This window comes from Coregonus lavaretus (assembly GCF_964263955.1).
Source record: "Coregonus lavaretus genome assembly, contig: HAP1_SCAFFOLD_137, whole genome shotgun sequence".
Taxonomy (NCBI): domain Eukaryota; kingdom Metazoa; phylum Chordata; class Actinopteri; order Salmoniformes; family Salmonidae; genus Coregonus; species Coregonus lavaretus.
Genome location: NW_028156980.1, coordinates 82501 through 98511, shown reverse-complemented (window position 1 = coordinate 98511; position 16011 = coordinate 82501). Strand labels below are relative to the sequence as shown.

At 45.8% G+C, this 16011-nt stretch overlaps 1 protein-coding gene across 1 annotated transcript in view; it reads right to left on the bottom strand.

The window, feature by feature from the left end:
• Positions 1-16011, bottom strand: part of LOC311125955 (PH-interacting protein-like) — a gene marked incomplete at its 3' end in the record, with an annotated part of 111687 nt that overhangs the window by 43419 nt on the left and 52257 nt on the right. The window contains exons 17-18 of the mRNA XM_084199982.1: positions 9499-9627; positions 7628-7853 (exon numbers count right to left, since the gene is read on the bottom strand). Coding sequence (XP_084056108.1) covers positions 7628-7853; positions 9499-9627 — 355 coding nt within the window. The remainder of the gene's footprint in view (positions 1-7627; positions 7854-9498; positions 9628-16011) is intronic.

The window sequence follows — 16011 nt, the reverse complement described above, 5'->3', positions numbered from 1 at the left end:
GTGAGTGTGTGTGAGTGTGTGTGAGTGTGTGTAGTGTGTGTGTGAGTGTGAGTGTGTGTAGTGTTTGTGTGAGTGTGTGTGAGTGTGTGTGAGTGTGTGTGAGTGTGTGTAGTGTGTGTGTGAGTGTGTGTGTGAGTGTGTGTAGTGTTTGTGTAAGTGTGTGTGAGTGTGTGTAGTGTGTGTGTGAGTGTTTGTGTGAGTGTGTGTGAGTGTGTGTTGTGTGTGTTGTGCCCGCTTCACGACTGTGTTGGACCATGATAATTCCTTAGTGACGTGGACACAGAGGAACTTGAAGCTCTCGACCCGCTCCACTACAGCCCCATCGATGTGAATAGGGGGCGTGTTCGGCCCTCCGTTTCCTGTAGTCCACGAACAGCTCCTGTCTTTCAGCTGCTACACTCGTCTTTAAATGATTACATCGTACTCCCGAGTGGCGCAGTGGTCTAAGGCACTGCATCGCAGTGCTAGCTGTGCCACTAGAGATCCTGGTTCGAATCCAGGCTCTGTCGTAGCCGGCCGCGACCGGGAGACCCATGGGACGGCGCACAATTGGCCCAGCGTCGTCCAGGGTAGGGGAGGGAATGGCCAGCAGGGAGGTAGCTCAGTTGGTAGAGCATGGCGTTTGCAACGCCAGGGTTGTGGGTTCGATTCCCACGGGGGACCAGTATGAAAAATAAAAAAATAAAAAAATTATGTATGCACTCACTAACTGTAAGTCTCTCTGGATAAGAGCGTCTGCTAAATGACTAAAATGTAGATCATAGGAATCACTGTGCTGCCATATTTACAGACCTATCCAAGGCCTTTGATACTGGCGACTATCCCCTGCTCATTCAAAGGTTGTCTGAAATGGGCCTCCACCAGGCATCTAGTTTGGGAACTGTCAGACAGGACACAATGTGTGCTTTCTGATGGCGTCAAGTTACCTCGATATTACTAAAGGTGTCCCGCAGGGGTCGATTTTGGGACCTGTCCAATATAAATAATATTGGTCCATCTGCAAAAACCTGTAACATTCATCTATATGCAGACTGACCAGGCTGTTGGAGCTGCAATCAGATTTTGGCTTTAAAATGTGGCTTAATGCGGGAAACACTAAATGTATGCTGTTTTCTAAGTCTCATAGAAACGTTTCAGATGTTTTACACATTTATGCATTGGATGGTTCTTTCATCAAGCAGGTTCCCGCCTATAAATATCTGGGCTGTTGGATTGACAATTATTTGACGTTTAAAAAAAAAATACGGATGTTAAGTAGCTGAGATTTAAAGTAGGCTTATTTTATAGAAATACACTGAGTGGACAAAACATTAAGAACACCTTCCTAATATTGAGTTGAACCCCACAACAGCCTTAATTCGTCAGGGCATGGACTCTAAAAGGCGTCGAAAGCGTTCCACAGGGATGCTGGCCCATGATGACTCCAATGCTTCCCACAGTTGTGTCAAATTGGCTGGATGTCCTTTGGGTGACGGACCATTCTTGATACACACGGGGAACCTGTTGAGCGTGAAAAACCCAGCAGCGTTTCAGTTCTTGACACAAACCGGTGAGCCCGGCACCTACTACCATACCCTGTTCAAAGGCACTTAAATATTTTGTCTTGCCCATTCACCCTCTGAATGGCACACATACAATCCACGTCTCAATTGTCTCAAGGCTTAAAGATCCTTAGAAATCCTTCTTTAACCTGTCTCCTCTCCTTCATCTACATTTTCCATGCCCTACCAACTGAGCTACAGTTGAAGTGGATTGTACAGTCAACTTTCCTGCCAGTTCCTGACTATGGTGACTCCATTTACCAGAATGCAGCAGCCACTACTCTTACACCTGTGGATGCCGTCTACCATAGCGCACTTTGCTGTACCACAGGTGAGAGTTTTAATACTGTAAAAAGTCTTTTTTTTGTCTGTAATGTATTTTCCGTTATGTGTCAGACCCCAGTAAGACTAGCTGTCGGATAAATCGAATCAAACACTCATCACTTCATCCTGTTTCAAAAGGTTGGCTGGTCCTCATTAAAGTCCTGTAAATCACTTCATCTCTCTTCTTGTTCCCACCTCACTTCACCGTTAAAATAAAAACCATGAGTGAGACACCAACCCCGTTCACAGGGAAGGTTAACTCTCGAGGTTCCACCAGTACGCACCAACCCCGTTCACAGGGAAGGTTAACTCTCGAGGTTCCACTAGTACGCACCAACCCCGTTCACAGGGAAGGTTAACTCTCCAGGTTCCACTAGTACGCACCAACCCCGTTCACAGGGAAGGTTAACTCTCGAGGTTCCACCAGTACGCACCAACCCCGTTCACAGGGAAGGTTAACTCTCCAGGTTCCACTAGTACGCACCAACCCCGTTCACAGGGAAGGTTAACTCTCGAGGTTCCACCAGTACGCACCAACCCCGTTCACAGGGAAGGTTAACTCTCCAGGTTCCACTAGTACGCACCAACCCCGTTCACAGGGAAGGTTAACTCTCGAGGTTCCACCAGTACGCACCAACCCCGTTCACAGGGAAGGTTAACTCTCGAGGTTCCACCAGTACGCACCAACCCCGTTCACAGGGAAGGTTAACTCTCGAGGTTCCACTAGTACGCACCAACCCCGTTCACAGGGAAGGTTAACTCTCGAGGTTCCACTAGTACGCACCAACCCCGTTCACAGGGAAGGTTAACTCTCGAGGTTCCACTACTACGCACCAACCCCGTTCACAGGGAAGGTTAACTCTCGAGGTTCCACCAGTACGCACCAACCCCGTTCACAGGGAAGGTTAACTCTCGAGGTTCCACTAGTACGCACCAACCCCGTTCACAGGGAAGGTTAACTCTCGAGGTTCCACCAGTACGCACCAACCCCGTTCACAGGGAAGGTTAACTCTCGAGGTTCCACCAGTACGCACCAACCCCGTTCACAGGGAAGGTTAACTCTCGAGGTTCCACTAGTACGCACCAACCCCGTTCACAGGGAAGGTTAACTCTCGAGGTTCCACCAGTACGCACCAACCCCGTTCACAGGGAAGGTTAACTCTCGAGGTTCCACCAGTACGCACCAACCCCGTTCACAGGGAAGGTTAACTCTCGAGGTTCCACCAGTACGCACCAACCCCGTTCACAGGGAAGGTTAACTCTCGAGGTTCCACTAGTACGCACCAACCCCGTTCACAGGGAAGGTTAACTCTCGAGGTTCCACTAGTACGCACCAACCCCGTTCACAGGGAAGGTTAACTCTCGAGGTTCCACCAGTACGCACCAACCCCGTTCACAGGGAAGGTTAACTCTCGAGGTTCCACCAGTACGCACCAACCCCGTTCACAGGGAAGGTTAACTCTCGAGGTTCCACTAGTACGCACCAACCCCGTTCACAGGGAAGGTTAACTCTCGAGGTTCCACCAGTACGCACCAACCCCGTTCACAGGGAAGGTTAACTCTCGAGGTTCCACTAGTACGCACCAACCCCGTTCACAGGGAAGGTTAACTCTCGAGGTTCCACTAGTACGCACCAACCCCGTTCACAGGGAAGGTTAACTCTCGAGGTTCCACTACTACGCACCAACCCCGTTCACAGGGAAGGTTAACTCTCGAGGTTCCACCAGTACGCACCAACCCCGTTCACAGGGAAGGTTAACTCTCGAGGTTCCACCAGTACGCACCAACCCCGTTCACAGGGAAGGTTAACTCTCGAGGTTCCACTAGTACGCACCAACCCCGTTCACAGGGAAGGTTAACTCTCGAGGTTCCACTAGTACGCACCAACCCCGTTCACAGGGAAGGTTAACTCTCGAGGTTCCACTAGTACGCACCAACCCCGTTCACAGGGAAGGTTAACTCTCGAGGTTCCACCAGTACGCACCAACCCCGTTCACAGGGAAGGTTAACTCTCGAGGTTCCACCAGTACGCACCAACCCCGTTCACAGGGAAGGTTAACTCTCGAGGTTCCACCAGTACGCACCAACCCCGTTCACAGGGAAGGTTAACTCTCAAGGTTCCACCAGTACGCACCAACCCCGTTCACAGGGAAGGTTAACTCTCGAGGTTCCACTAGTACGCACCAACCCCGTTCACAGGGAAGGTTAACTTTCCAGGTTCCACTAGTACGCACCAACCCCGTTCACAGGGAAGGTTAACTCTCGAGGTTCCACTAGTACGCACCAACCCCGTTCACAGGGAAGGTTAACTCTCGAGGTTCCACCAGTACGCACCAACCCCGTTCACAGGGAAGGTTAACTCTCGACGTTCCACTAGTACGCACCAACCCCGTTCACAGGGAAGGTTAACTCTCGAGGTTCCACCAGTACGCACCAACCCAGGTAAATCCGCCTTCAGTTTTAGTGACCGACATTTTTTGAATATCCTACAAAACTCCCTTGGTGCCTCGAGGGCAATTTAGGACTTAAATGTTGAATGAATTTTATGAGAAATGCAACTGTTTTGATTGAATGTAAATACTTGTATTTGTGGTGTTTGAAGCTGTGGTGTTAATTCTGTCATTTGTATTTTATTTGTTTTGATCATATTGAATTTGTTGTAAATAAGACCCTGGTCCCCTGAATAAAAGTAAAATTAATAAAAAAGATATAGAATATTGGCTTAAACTATTGCAGAGTTCCTGCACCTAAATATAAACAGTATCTGCACACAAAATGAGTACCGGCACCTACAGTGAGGGAAAAAAGTATTTGATCCCCTGCTGATTTTGTACGTTTGCCCACTAACAAAGACATGATCAGTCTATAATTTTAATGGTAGGTTTATTTGTACAGTGAGAGACAGAATAACAACAACAAAAAAATCCAGAAAAACGCATGTCAAAAATGTTATAAATTGATTTGCCTTTTAATGAGGGAAATAAGTATTTGACCCCTCTGCAAAACATGACTTAGTACTTGGTGGCAAAACCCTTGTTGGCAATCACAGAGCTCAGATGTTTCTTGTAGTTGGCCACCAGGTTTGCACACATCTCAGGAGGGATTTTGATCCACTCCTCTTTGCAGATCTTCTCCAAGTCATTAAGGTTTCGAGGCTGACGTTTGGCAACTCAAACCTTCAGATCCCTCCACAGATTTTCTATGGGATTAAGGTCTGGAGACTGGCTAGGCCACTCCAGGACCTTAATGTGCTTCTTCTTGAGCCACTCCTTTGTTACCTTGGCCGTGTGTTTTGGGTCATTGTCATGCTGGAATACCCATCCACGACCCATTTTCAATGCCCTGGCTGAGGGAAGGAGGTTCTCACCCAAGATTTGATGGTACATGGCCCCGTCCATCGTCCCTTTGATGCGGTGAAGTTGTCCTGTCCCCTTAGCAGAAAAACACCCCCAAAGCATAATGTTTCCACCTCCTTGTTTGACGGTGGGGATGGTGTTCTTGGGGTCATAGGCAGCATTCCTTCTCCTCCAAACACGGCGAGTTGAGTTGATGCCAAAGAGCTCGATTTTGGTCTCATCTGACCACAACACTTTCACCCAGTTCTCCTCTGAATCATTCAGATGTTCATTGGAAAACTTCAGACGGGCCTGTATATGTGCTTTCTTGAGCAGTGGGACCTTGCGGGCGCTGCAGGATTTCAGTCCTTCACGGCGTAGTGTGTTACCAATTGTTTTCTTGGTGACTATGGTCCCAGCTGCCTTGAGATCATTGACAAGATCCTCCCGTGTAGTTCTGGGCTGATTCCTCACCGTTCTCATGATCATTGCAACTCCACGAGGTGAGATCTTGCATGGAGCCCCAGGCCAAGGGAGATTGACAGTTCTTTTGTGTTTCTTCCATTTGCGAATAATCCCACCAACTGTTGTCACCTTCTCACCAAGCTGCTTGGCGATGGTCTTGTAGCCCATTCCAGCCTTGTGTAGGTCTACAATCTTGTCCCTGACATCCTTGGAGAGCTCTTTGGTCTTGGCCATGGTGGAGAGTTTGGAATCTGATTGATTGATTGCTTCTGTGGACAGGTGTCTTTTATACAGGTAACAAACTGAGATTAGGAGCACTCCCTTTAAGAGTGTGCTCCTAATCTCAGCTCGTTACCTGTATAAAAGACACTTGGGAGCCAGAAATCTTTCTGATTGAGAGGGGGTCAAATACTTATTTCCCTCATTAAAATGAAAATCAATTTATAACATTTTTGACATGCATTTTTCAGGATTTTTTTGTTGTTATTCTGTCTCTCACTGTTCAAATAAACCTACCATTAAAATTATAGACTGATCATTTTTTTGTCAGTGGGCAAACGTACAAAATCAGCAGGGGATCAAATACTTTTTCCCTCACTGAATATCAGTCAAAGTGAAGCAAATCCAAGCACATGCAGATAAGCCAACCACAATCTTGTGGCTGAAATAACGGTCACACTGTCTCTCTATGGGAGGAGGTGGTGGTGGGGGTGGTGACTCACTGACATGTACCGGAGGAGGTGGTGACTCACTGACATGTACCTGAGGAGGTGGTGACTCACTGACATGTACCTGAGGAGGTGGTGACTCACTGATATGTACCTGAGGAGGTGGTGACTCACTGACATGTACCGGAGGAGGTGGTGACTCACTGACATGTACCTGAGGAGGTGGTGACTCACTGACATGTACCTGAGGAGGTGGTGACTCACTGACATGTACCTGAGGAGGTGGTGACTCACTGACATGTACCTGAGGAGGTGGTGACTCACTGACATGTACCTGAGGAGGTGGTGACTCACTGACATGTACCTGAGGAGGTGGTGACTCACTGACATGTACCGGAGGAGGTGGTGACTCACTGACATGTACCTGAGGAGGTGGTGACTCACTGACATGTACCTGAGGAGGTGGTGACTCACTGACATGTACCTGAGGAGGTGGTGACTCACTGACATGTACCTGAGGAGGTGGTGACTCACTGACATGTACCTGAGGAGGTGGTGACTCACTGACATGTACCGGAGGAGGTGGTGACTCACTGACATGTACCTGAGGAGGTGGTGACTCACTGACATGTACCTGAGGAGGTGGTGACTCACTGACATGTACCGGAGGAGGTGGTGACTCACTGACATGTACCTGAGGAGGTGGTGACTCACTGACATGTACCGGAGGAGGTGGTGACTCACTGATATGTACCGGAGGAGGTGGTGACTCACTGACATGTACCGGAGGAGGTGGTGACTCACTGACATGTACCGGAGGAGGTGGTGACTCACTGACATGTACCTGAGGAGGTGGTGACTCACTGACATGTACCGGAGGAGGTGGTGACTCACTGACATGTACCTGAGGAGGTGGTGACTCACTGACATGTACCTGAGGAGGTGGTGACTCACTGACATGTACCTGAGGAGGTGGTGACTCACTGACATGTACCTGAGGAGGTGGTGACTCACTGACATGTACCGGAGGAGGTGGTGACTCACTGACATGTACCGGAGGAGGTGGTGACTCACTGACATGTACCTGAGGAGGTGGTGACTCACTGACATGTACCTGAGGAGGTGGTGACTCACTGACATGTACCGGAGGAGGTGGTGACTCACTGACATGTACCGGAGGAGGTGGTGACTCACTGACATGTACCTGAGGAGGTGGTGACTCACTGACATGTACCTGAGGAGGTGGTGACTCACTGACATGTACCTGAGGAGGTGGTGACTCACTGACATGTACCTGAGGAGGTGACTCCCATCTGTGGTATGAGCTGCTGGTCTCTGCAGCTCTCTCGTCCGGGTACGAGGCGTTGGTATGGAGGGGGGTGGGGGTTCCCGTCTACGTCCACCAGGAAGGGAGGGGGCATAAGGTGAGGTGCCTGCTGGGTCTGTTCGTCTAACACGTAGTTATTAACATCCCGGATCAACGGCCGGTAGTCAGTATGGAAGAACATCTGGTCCGCTATCTGGGAGAGGGAGGGAGAGAGAAAGATGTTGTTGAGTAGTTGCACAATAGGTTGTAGAGTAGTACTATAATAGTAGTAGTAGAATTAGTATAGTATCATAGTACTAGTAACAGTAGTAGTATAGTAGTAGAATCACAGTACTGTAGTAGTAGTAGTAGTAGTAGTAGTAGTAGTAGTAGTATCGCAGTAGTACCGTAACAGTGTAGTAGTAGTATCATAATAGTATAGTATCATAGTAGTAGTAACAGTAGTAGTATAGTATTAGAAGCACAGTACTGTAGTAGTAGTAGTAGTAGTAGTAGTAGTAGTAGTAGTATCATAGTGGTACTAGTAGTAGTAGTAGTAGTAGTAGTGTATTGTAGTATTCATAGTAGTTGTAGTATAGTAGTAGTAGCCATAGTAGTAGTAGTATAGTATCATAGTGGTAGTGGTATAGTATCAAAGTAGTAGTAGCAGTATTAGTAGTAGCAGTATTAGTAGTAGCAGTATTATTATTATTATTATTAGTAGTAGTAGTAGTAGTAGTAGTAGTAGTAGTAGTAGTAGTAGTAGTAGTAGTAGTAGTAGTAGTAGTATCATACTACTAGTAGTAGTAGTAGTAGTATAGTAGTATAGTATCATAGTAGTTGTAGAACTGGTATTGTATCGCAGTAGCTGTAGTAGTAGTAGTATTAGTAGTATAGTTTCATAGCAGTAGTAGTAGTAGTATAGTATTGAGGTATATGTAGTAGTAGTATCATTGTAGTACAGTAGCAAAAGTAGTAGTAGTAGTATCGTAGTTGTAGTATTGGAGCATAGTATCGTAGCAGTAGTATGTAGTAGAAAAGTAGTATAGTAGTGTCGTAGTATAAGTATTATAGTATCATAGTAGTAATAGTAGTATCATAGTAGTATAGTATCATAGTAGTAGTGGTAGTAGTAGTAATAGTAGTAGTATCATAGTAGTATAGTATCATAGTAGTAGTGGTAGTAGTAGTAATAGAGTATCATAGTAGTATAGTATCATAGTATAGTATCGTAGTAGTAGTGTAGTACCGTAGTAGTAAAAGTAGTAAAGCAGTAGTCAAAGTAGTGTAGTATCGTAGTAGTAGTAGTAGTAGTAGTAGTAGTAGTAGTAGTAGTATAGTATTGTAGTAGTAGTAGTAGTAGTAGAGTATTGTAGTAGTAGTAGTAGTAGTAGAGTATTGTAGTAGTAGTAGTAGTAGTAGTAGTATAGTATTGTAGTAGTAGAGTATTGTAGTAGTAGTAGTAGTAGTAGTAGTAGTAGTAGTATAATATAATAGTAGTAGTAGTAGTAGTAGTAGTAGTATCGTAGTAGTAGTAGTAGTAGTAGTAGTAGTAGTAGTATAGTATTGTAGTAGTAGTAGTAGTATAGTATTGTAGTAGTAGAGTATTGTAGTAGTAGTAGTAGTAGTAGTAGTATAATATAGTAGTAGTAGTAGTAGTAGTAGTATAGTATTGTAGTAGTAGTAGTAGTAGTAGTAGTAGTAGTAGTAGTATCGTAATATAGTAGTAGTAGTAGTAGTAGTAGTAGTAGTAGTAGTAGTAGTATAGTATTGTAGTAGTAGTATTAGTATAGTATTGTAGTAGTAGTAGTAGTAGTAGTAGTATAGTATTGTAGTAGTAGTAGCCTCGTAGTGTGTACCTTGTCGTACTTGCTGCTGGATCCGAAGCCGAAGATGAGCAGGTGACCATGTGAGTCTGTAGCAGCAAAGTGCTGTCCATCAGGACTACACTTACAGTCAAACACCGCCCCATGGCCTTGGCCCTCAATCTGGAGACAGGGATAATGGATAATCATATAACTACTCCAGTCAAACATCACCCCATGGCCTTGGCCCTCAATCTGGAGACATCACATAGAATCATATAACTACTATAATCTGGAGACAGGGATAATGGAGAGTTGTTACCATTGGTGGGTAAACGCTGATCACCATTCGCAGTGAATAAAGCAAAGCTTCCTTTATTTTCAATGCATTTTTCCTTCTTAGGTAAGCCTCGTGCGTTTACCCTCCACTACACCACTGGTTATTACTGCATCCAAACAGTTCTCCTAATGAGGATGGAACTGAGGAGGCCTAACAGTTCTCCTAATGAGGATGGAACTGAGGATGACTAACAGTTCTCCTAATGAGGATGGAACTGAGGAGGACTAACAGTTCTCCTAATGAGGATGGAACTGAGGAGGACTAACAGTTCTCCTAATGAGGATGGAACTGAGGAGGACGAACAGTTCTCCTAATGAGGATGGAACTGAGGAGGACTAACAGTTCTCCTAATGAGGATGGAACTGAGGAGGACTAACAGTTCTCCTAATGAGGATGGAACTGAGGAGGACTAACAGTTCTCCTAATGAGGATGGAACTGAGGAGGACGAACAGTTCTCCTAATGAGGATGGAACTGAGGAGGACGAACAGTTCTCCTAATGAGGATGGAACTGAGGAGGACTAACAGTTCTCCTAATGAGGATGGAACTGAGGAGGACTAACAGTTCTCCTAATGAGGATGGAACTGAGGAGGACTAACAGTTCTCCTAATGAGGATGGAACTGAGGAGGACTAACAGTTCTCCTAATGAGGATGGAACTGAGGAGGACGAACAGTTCTCCTAATGAGGATGGAACTGAGGAGGACGAACAGTTCTCCTAATGAGGATGGAACTGAGGAGGACTAACAGTTCTCCTAATGAGGATGGAACTGAGGAGGACTAACAGTTCTCCTAATGAGGATGGAACTGAGGAGGACTAACAGTTCTCCTAATGAGGATGGAACTGAGGAGGACTAACAGTTCTCCTAATGAGGATGGAACTGAGGAGGACGAACAGTTCTCCTAATGAGGATGGAACTGAGGAGGACTAACAGTTCTCCTAATGAGGATGGAACTGAGGAGGACTAACAGTTCTCCTAATGAGGATGGAACTGAGGAGGACTAACAGTTCTCCTAATGAGGATGGAACTGAGGAGGACTAACAGTTCTCCTAATGAGGATGGAACTGAGGAGGACTAACAGTTCTCCTAATGAGGATGGAACTGAGGAGGCCTAACAGTTCTCCTAATGAGGATGGAACTGAGGAGGACTAACAGTTCTCCTAATGAGGATGGAACTGAGGAGGACTAACAGTTCTCCTAATGAGGATGGAACTGAGGAGGACGAACAGTTCTCCTAATGAGGATGGAACTGAGGAGGACTAACAGTTCTCCTAATGAGGATGGAACTGAGGAGGACTAACAGTTCTCCTAATGAGGATGGAACTGAGGAGGACTAACAGTTCTCCTAATGAGGATGGAACTGAGGAGGACGAACAGTTCTCCTAATGAGGATGGAACTGAGGAGGCCTAACAGTTCTCCTAATGAGGATGGAACTGAGGATGACTAACAGTTCTCCTAATGAGGATGGAACTGAGGAGGACTAACAGTTCTCCTAATGAGGATGGAACTGAGGAGGACTAACAGTTCTCCTAATGAGGATGGAACTGAGGAGGACGAACAGTTCTCCTAATGAGGATGGAACTGAGGAGGACTAACAGTTCTCCTAATGAGGATGGAACTGAGGAGGACTAACAGTTCTCCTAATGAGGATGGAACTGAGGAGGACTAACAGTTCTCCTAATGAGGATGGAACTGAGGAGGACGAACAGTTCTCCTAATGAGGATGGAACTGAGGAGGACGAACAGTTCTCCTAATGAGGATGGAACTGAGGAGGACTAACAGTTCTCCTAATGAGGATGGAACTGAGGAGGACTAACAGTTCTCCTAATGAGGATGGAACTGAGGAGGACTAACAGTTCTCCTAATGAGGATGGAACTGAGGAGGACTAACAGTTCTCCTAATGAGGATGGAACTGAGGAGGACGAACAGTTCTCCTAATGAGGATGGAACTGAGGAGGACTAACAGTTCTCCTAATGAGGATGGAACTGAGGAGGACTAACAGTTCTCCTAATGAGGATGGAACTGAGGAGGACTAACAGTTCTCCTAATGAGGATGGAACTGAGGAGGACTAACAGTTCTCCTAATGAGGATGGAACTGAGGAGGACGAACAGTTCTCCTAATGAGGATGGAACTGAGGAGGACTAACAGTTCTCCTAATGAGGATGGAACTGAGGAGGACTAACAGTTCTCCTAATGAGGATGGAACTGAGGAGGACTAACAGTTCTCCTAATGAGGATGGAACTGAGGAGGACTAACAGTTCTCCTAATGAGGATGGAACTGAGGAGGACTAACAGTTCTCCTAATGAGGATGGAACTGAGGAGGACGAACAGTTCTCCTAATGAGGATGGAACTGAGGAGGACTAACAGTTCTCCTAATGAGGATGGAACTGAGGAGGACTAACAGTTCTCCTAATGAGGATGGAACTGAGGAGGACTAACAGTTCTCCTAATGAGGATGGAACTGAGGAGGCCTCTGAGCTCTGAGCTCCTTCCAGTCAGATATTTATAAACACATCAAAAGTCCTGAGTCCCTGGTAACCATAGAGACAAAGACAGGAAGTAAACAACAACAGAGTGAAGGCCCTTTAGTGTCCCTGAACTAGGGATGTGCCGAGGACTCGGACAAAACAAGTATCGTAACGGATAAGGAGAATTTTCCGAATACGATTATGAGAAGTATTTTTTGTAATTGTCTGTTATCGGAAAAAAGTAATTTTCAGCTGCCAGAACGCATCTCTCTTTCACTCAAACATTATGAAGAGCTGTGTGCTCCAAACAACTATTGGCTAGTTCTTCTGTCTGTAAAGAAAACAGGCGGGGTATCAGTTGAGCTTGCTGCAACGATTGGATTATAACAAGCCACTCCCCCTCTGCTCTCATTTCCCCAGACAGACACACGGCTCTGTTACAGTCACTGTGTCGGGGCACAAGTCTCCCATTTGTAGATAGTTTATTTTGATTGTAGAAATGCTGTGGCATAAGTGTTGGGATAGAAAAGTTGAGCTCCTCCTGAAAGAGAAACGATACATGGGGCAGTAGTAGCCAACTATGCACTAGGCTATTTATTAAACCATTTCCTTCAGCATTCAATAGTAAATCAGGTGCATTTTCACCAGTGACTGTCATTTACCTTTAAACAATGTATGTGAATGAGTGAAGGACCATAACGATGCCCTCTGAGTGATGGAGCAGTAATGTTAGTGAAGTACCATAACGATGCCCTCTGAGTGATGGAGCAGTAATGTTAGTGAAGGACCATAACGATGCCCTCTGAGTGATGGAGCAGTAATGTTAGTGAAGGACCATAACGATGCCCTCTGAGTGATGGAGCAGTAATGTTAGTGAAGGACCATAACGATGCCCTCTGAGTGATGGAGCAGTAATGTTAGTGAAGGACCATAACGATGCCCTCTGAGTGATGGAGCAGTAATGTTAGTGAAGTACCATAACGATGCCCTCTGAGTGATGGAGCAGTAATGTTAGTGAAGGACCATAACGATGCCCTCTGAGTGATGGAGCAGTAATGTTAGTGAAGGACCATAACGATGCCCTCTGAGTGATAGAGCAGTAATGTTAGTGAAGGACCATAATAATGCCCTCTGAGTGATGGAGCAGTAATGTTAGTGAAGGACCATAACGATGCCCTCTGAGTGATGGAGCAGTAATGGGACCTTGAGGTATAGGCTTTATCGGTATTTAAAGCGCACTTCCGGGTTTTCCGATCCTGAATAAGTCTGATTACAAGTATCAAGTGTGATTAAACGGATACAGTATGACGAGATCGGCACACCCCTACCCTGAACCATCATAAATACACCCCCCTACCCTGAACCATCATAAATACACACCCCTACCCTGAACCATCATAAATACACCCCCCTACCCTGAACCATCATAAATACACACCCCTACCCTGAACCATCATAAATACACCCCCCTACCCTGAACCATCATAAATACACACCCCTACCCTGAACCATCATAAATACACCCCCCTACCCTGAACCATCATAAATACACACCCCTACCCTGAACCATCATAAATACACCCCCCTACCCTGAACCATCATAAATACACACCCCTACCCTGAACCATCATAAATACACACCCCTACCCTGAACCATCATAAATACACACCCCTACCCTGAACCATCATAAATACACACCCCTACCCTGAACCATCATAAATACACACCCCTACCCTGAACCATCATAAATACACACCCCTACCCTGAACCATCATAAATACACACCCCTACCCTGAACCATCATAAATACACACCCCTACCCTGAACCATCATAAATACACACCCTTACCCTGAACCATCATAAATACACACCCCTACCCTGAACCATCATAAATACACACCCCTACCCTGAACCATCATAAATACACACCCCTACCCTGAACCATCATAAATACACACCCCTACCCTGAACCATCATAAATACACACCCCTACCCTGAACCATCATAAATACACACCCCTACCCTGAACCATCATAAATACACACCCCTACCCTGAACCATCATAAATACACACCCCTACCCTGAACCATCATAAATACACACCCCTACCCTGAACCATCATAAATACACACCCCTACCCTGAACCTTCATAAATACACACCCCTACCCTGAACCATCATAAATACACACCCCTACCCTGAAACATCATAAATACACACCCCTACCCTGAACCATCATAAATACACACCCCTACCCTGAACCATCATAAATACACACCCCTACCCTGAACCATCATAAATACACACCCCTACCCTGAACCATCATAAATACACACCCTTACCCTGAACCATCATAAATACACACCCCTACCCTGAACCTTCATAAATACACACCCCTACCCTGAACCTTCATAAATACACACCCCTACCCTGAACCATCATAAATACACACCCCTACCCTGAACCTTCATAAATACACACCCCTACCCTGAACCATCATAAATACACACCCCTACCCTGAACCATCATAAATACACACCCCTACCCTGAACCATCATAAATACACACCCCTACCCTGAACCATCATAAATACACACCCCTACCCTGAACCATCATAAATACACACCCCTACCCTGAACCATCATAAATACACACCCCTACCCTGAACCATCATAAATACACACCCCTACCCTGAACCATCATAAATACACACCCCTACCCTGAACCATCATAAATACACACCCCTACCCTGAACCTTCATAAATACACACCCCTACCCTGAACCATCATAAATACACACCCCTACCCTGAACCATCATAAATACACACCCCTACCCTGAACCATCATAAATACACACCCCTACCCTGAACCATCATAAATACACACCCCTACCCTGAACCATCATAAATACACACCCCTACCCTGAACCATCATAAATACACACCCCTACCCTGAACCATCATAAATACACACCCCTACCCTGAACCATCATAAATACACACCCCTACCCTGAACCATCATAAATACACACCCCTACCCTGAACCATCATAAATACACACCCCTACCCTGAACCATCAAAAATACACACCCCTACCCTGAACCATCATAAATACACACCCCTACCCTGAACCATCATAAATACACACCCCTACCCTGAACCATCATAAATACACACCCCTACCCTGAACCATCATAAATACACACCCCTACCCTGAACCATCATAAATACACACCCCTACCCTGAACCATCATGAATACACACCCCTACCCTGAACCATCATAAATACACACCCCTACCCTGAACCATCATGAATACACACCCCTACCCTGAACCTTCATAAATACACACCCCTACCCTGAACCATCATAAATACACACCCCTACCCTGAACCTTCATAAATACACACCCCTACCCTGAACCATCATAAATACACACCCTTACCCTGAACCATCATAACTACACACCCTTACCCTGAACCATCATAAATACACACCCCTACCCTGAACCATCATAAATACACACCCCTACCCTGAACCATCATAAATACACACCCCTACCCTGAACCATCATAAATACACACCCCTACCCTGAACCATCATAAATACACACCCCTACCCTGAACCATCATAAATACACACCCCTACCCTGAACCATCATAAATACACACCCCTACCCTGAACCATCATAAATACACACCCCTACCCTGAACCATCATAAATACACACCCCTACCCTGAACCATCATA